This window comes from Gadus chalcogrammus, chromosome 21 (genome assembly GCF_026213295.1).
Source record: "Gadus chalcogrammus isolate NIFS_2021 chromosome 21, NIFS_Gcha_1.0, whole genome shotgun sequence".
Classification (NCBI taxonomy): Eukaryota; Metazoa; Chordata; class Actinopteri; order Gadiformes; family Gadidae; genus Gadus; species Gadus chalcogrammus.
Window position 1 is genome coordinate 8,733,690 of NC_079432.1, and position 5,000 is coordinate 8,738,689.

General features: G+C 46.4%; 1 protein-coding gene across 1 annotated transcript in view; it reads left to right on the forward strand.

The window, feature by feature from the left end:
• The window catches only part of LOC130374943 (neurexin-3b-like), a 221,925-nt gene that overhangs the window by 170,386 nt on the left and 46,539 nt on the right, over positions 1-5,000 (forward strand). The window contains exon 26 of the mRNA XM_056581924.1: positions 485-494. Coding sequence (XP_056437899.1) covers positions 485-494 — 10 coding nt within the window. The remainder of the gene's footprint in view (positions 1-484; positions 495-5,000) is intronic.

Here is a 5,000-nt window from a genome sequence, read left to right on the forward strand (position 1 = left end):
GTGTGTATGTCTTGTGTGTCCATATCTATGCACGTGTGGATGTGCGTTTGTGAGTGTGCGTGTGCATGTCTGTACACACAGGTGTGTGCTCCTGCCTCCTCAGCGGCATGGTGTCTCCAGGTTGTCAGTACAGACCGGGCCTGTGTGATGAAGCTAATAAACCCCCCGTACCGCCGGGGTCGGGCCGTCTGCCACCTCCGCCCATCGCTGCTTCTGTCCCCACGCTCTCCCGCCTTGGCACGGACGGCTAATTACGCAGTTTGTGTTATAATTACTCCCGCCATATCTTAGCTTACAGCTGTGGAACGTCATCGGGTTACAAGACGGACGCTGATTATCCTCCGCGATCTGGTCCGTCGGCGCGCCTTGTGCCTCCGCAGTTTGTTTTGTTTTGTAGCTTTAATTACCGTCGCTGCGACGCCTAAATAGTCCCCTCTCGTTTTAACGATTGTGTCTTCTGCGCTGCGTTGTTAGAGTTAATCAGCGTTCACCTGGTTACGTCGGTATCCAGGTGAACGCTGTGTTCCCCGCGCCTGGAGAGATTTACCACGTCATTAATAAAGCTTTAAAGTAAACTGCCTGACGCACTGATTGACACAGACTCAGTCTTCTGTGATTGACATTCCAGGCCGTGAGAAACACATAAAGTTAGCGTTGAGGGCTGCCGGTTGACATCACCACGCTGTCTCTCATTGTGAATCGAGGCTGAAAGCTGAGCCAAAATAACCAAAGGAAAGGGGGTGGATGGGCAGGCAGAGAGGGCGGGCGGGGCAAGACCACTCTGCGGTAGCAATGATAAATGTTTCCCCCCCGATATAACGTCCGCCATTAGCATCAGGACAGGTTACAGCCACAGAGCGGGGACAAAACAGGAAATGGAGAAAGAGAGGGGCGCGTAAATAATTGATCAGGCTGACCCGGCGCGATTCATATTCTGCGGTGCAGGATCAAAGCGTGGGGCATGCAGTTTGACATTGAGCCCTGGCGCAGAAGTCAAACCCATTTAGCCTTAGCTGCAGTAATGCCGCTGCCTGCCGCGGTTATTAAAAATGCAATGGCTTCGTTCTTCGTTTTTCTCTTCCCCTTGTTTCTTTGCGCAGCGCGGGGGACAGGCTAACAACGATTGGCACTCGGCGCGCATTAAAAGCAACCGGCTAATGGACTCCGCAGCATTACCGAAGCAATTACCCAGGGCCGCGCAAAGTAAAGCGAAAGCGGAGGTGGCCATTTTGTTCCTGTCGGTTCGATGAAGCCCTCGCTCGGCCCGGGTTCTCTCAGGTGTGATGATCGAGGGAACAGGGCCTCTGGGTTCCTCTTAGACCGATCAATATTTCAGCAGCAACGGGGGCCTTTGTGCCCATGCCGCCTGTCTCCACCCCCACACAGTCTCTCTCTCTCTCTCTCTCTCTCTCTCTCTCGCTCTCGCTCTCTCTCTCTCTCTCTCTATCCCTCTCTCTTCGGGCGCCTGACCACAGCAACCACGTGATGAATGTTTTAAATGAACGTTTGAATGAATGAATGATTCATGGGGTTTCACAGCCTTTCTTTAGAAAGGAGGGGGGGATGTTTATGTGAACCCTGCATTAAGGTTGGATGCGTCGCGGCTTGTCCGTCCGTATGGCAGCGCCGAGGCGATGTCTAATACAGCGAGGAGCGGCGACAAGCCCGTACTTTATTTAAAACTTGAGGAAGCTCTGGCGTTAAGTGCTGCCGGGGTGGTGGTGGGGGTGGGGGTGATGTTCCTTGTTGCTTAGAGAGGAGAAACTGTTCCTGTATCATCCTGTTCCCAAAATGGCTATGGCCTCTGCATGACCACAGTACTTACTTCTTCCTTTTTATAAATGTCTTTCTTCATATGCGGTCTTGGTTTTCAGTGGTATAGCTAAGCTGTTGTCTTCACGATAAATACAGTCAACTTAAATCGTTCTGATTGGTCAATAGTTTAAAAAAAAACTCTGGCATCGATAGAACACAAGGTTCTAAATTTGCATCATAAACCTGGCCGTTTATTTATATTTGTGGGGTGTATGATTTATCGGAGTCTATAAATAACGGTTGTGGAACCCACGTCGGGGGGAAGAAGAGTTAAGTTGTTTGTTTCAAGTAGGATGATGCCAGGATAACTTCATTCAGGTTCAGGGATGAATCTGTTCCATAGCTTGGAAAGCTGTTGTATTCTTTAGATTTTTATTTTGGGACAGCAATTTATTTTGCAGAACACATATCTGGACAAAAGCTGTTTTATTTCTCTGCCGTCCACACAATTGAAGAACAATTTTCACAATTGAAGAACTTTAAGAGAGATTTAAGGACACAATTTAAGTGTGTCCTTAAAGAAAAGTATTTCAGGTGAGGACTTATAGTAGACAGAGGTTTGCTAGAATAAAAACATAAAAGGGGCATTCATTCGAGACCTTCACAAAAACTTGCTGCTAAAGGCCTTACATATTTGACCCACTTGGGACAGAGTTGAAATGAATAGAATTGTTTTCAAGACAGAGCGAAAAAAAACGGTCAAATGACACAAATGTCCCTTTCTATATTTACCCATTGCTTTATTGTGAACTCTGAGGGCCCTATCTTGCATCAGGCGCAATTGACTTTCTCACTGGCGCATGTGTCGTTGCTAGTTTGCAACTGGCGCAGAGCGTTCTTTTCCCTCCTGCGCCACGCGTCGGTAAATTAGGGAATGATCTTGCGCCCCAAGGGGCGGTTCGGCGAAAGGAGGAGGCGTGTTCTGGCACAAACGTTCCCTGGTGCTTTTAGCAGTTTCAGAAATCACTTGCGCCACAAACCAGGAAATACCTGGTTTAAAGTCAGTGGCGCGTTGTTCAGATGCTATTTTAAGGGCGCATGCATAATGTTGCTTGAGTACCTTGCGCATACACTTTGCTTCTCCCATCTACCTAGCCACACATTCTTGGTAAATTATTTGGGAAAGAACAGCTGATACAGCGGTAATAAGTTGTACTTTTAAATCCATGCATCTGCAAACACCGTACAGCAAACACATATTTTCTTGACACAGACATCGTGTACATGCCCATAACTTTTAGGATTGATGAGTATTTTATCGTATAGAAAACATTGTTTTACCGCGTGTGAGTGTTAAAAAGAATGAATGAATGCGGTTGGCGTGTGTGTATGTGTAAAATAATTAATGATCGCGGGTGCGCGTGTGTGCGTCCATCTGTTTAAACACACGCAAACTAAACACGTAACGCATAATACAGTCTATGGCAATGCATATTAACGGGGGACACATGCATATTAGGAACACAAGTCGATAACCATAATGCATACAATAATGATAAGAAACAATGTTTAAAATGTATTGCGTATATCATTAAATAGAACCACAGTTACCGCATATTGTATGTGTGTTAAGTTTTCTTTGTCAAAATGTATTTGAGGACTTTTACATGGAATAAAACCTTATTCCATGTGTGAATAAGGCCATATTATTTGCCCATAAACAGAGCCATTTGAAGTTTGGAATTCATGTGCATCTGTCTCATCGGAGACTGCAGACGCGCTGTCAAAATATCAACTCGTCAGATTCAAATGCGCTCATGGCTCTTAAAGGGGATGGGAGCTGGCACTCTCATTGGTTTATTGCACGTTACGCCCAAACCACACCTACGGGTAATTGGGCTACTTCAGACCAACCCTTTTTAGATTTGCGCCAGGCGCAAGAGCCATTTTTGCGTCGGTAAACTAGCAACATCGCAATAGAACCACCCACAAAGCAACTTGCGCTTGGCCCTTCTCACTTGCGTTTCAGACCGTTAAAATAGGGCCCTACATGTTAATCAAGATTTAAGAAAGAATTAAGAGTGTCTGCTAGGGGTGCAACGGATCATCATTGATCCGTGATCCGTTCGGATCATCTATTTCGGTTCGGCACACGCATGATCCGCGGATTGATTTATGAAAAAAAAAAAATTGCGCATGTTCAGTCCACACACAGCCGTAACCATTCCTGCTAGTTCCAGGGACAGAGCTACTTAACACGCTCTGGGTAAAAGTCTGCAACAGTTCCCTTTTCAATAAGCAAACAGTCCTATGGCTCGTTGTGATTTATTGTCCTCAGCGTACAACATGAAGAACAGTGGGCATGGAAAATAAAAGTAGGCTAGACTTCGGTGACTACTGTAACGATAACTGCTGCCTCCAGTGCTACGTCTGTTTCCATATACTCGCGCTGCCACACAAACCGGTCGCCTAGGTTACCACACAGACGTAACACGTAGCTGACATAGCGATTGCTAACATAAAGAAAAACACATCGAGCATGGCCACGCATTTACAGCGACATCACCCCGGTGTTTCACTGACAGGAGTGAAACCGAAAGCGGCTCAACAACCGCTCATCACCGCGGCATTTAAGCAGCCCCTTCTTCCACAATCAGACCGGGCTAAAGCAATCACAAACGCTATTTTTTTATTTTTTTTGCTGATCCGAAAAATGATCCGATCCGTGACTCTGATCCGCGGAACGATCCGAACCGTGAGTTTTTTGATCCGTTGCACCCATAGTGTCTGCTAAATCAGTTCAAGACATTTTTCTTCTTTTGCCAATTTTCTAAAATGCTAAATAATTGAGGCCTGCGACACACACGATTTCAAGAACATACCACAATGTTGCCACTTTCAACTACATCAGATGGGAACCTACGTAAGGTCGGAACCTAAGACAGGTTGGAACCTAAATTAGGTTGGAACCTACGTCATGTTGGAACCCTTGTCGGTAGGAACCTACTTCAGGTCGGAACCTAAGTCAGGTCGGAACCTACGGCAGTTTCCCTCGTCGGTTCGTCCCAGAACTCCAGTCCACCCTCGAGTTAAATAATTCATGCATCCATTCGTTCATCAGTTACTCAGCCAAATGAATCATTAACCCAAAGGCTGCGTTGTGGTAACAAGTCATCTACAGCTAGCATCTCTCCATCAAACAACGGAACGCTCCCCCCGACCCCTTGAGCAAAAAAACCTGTGGA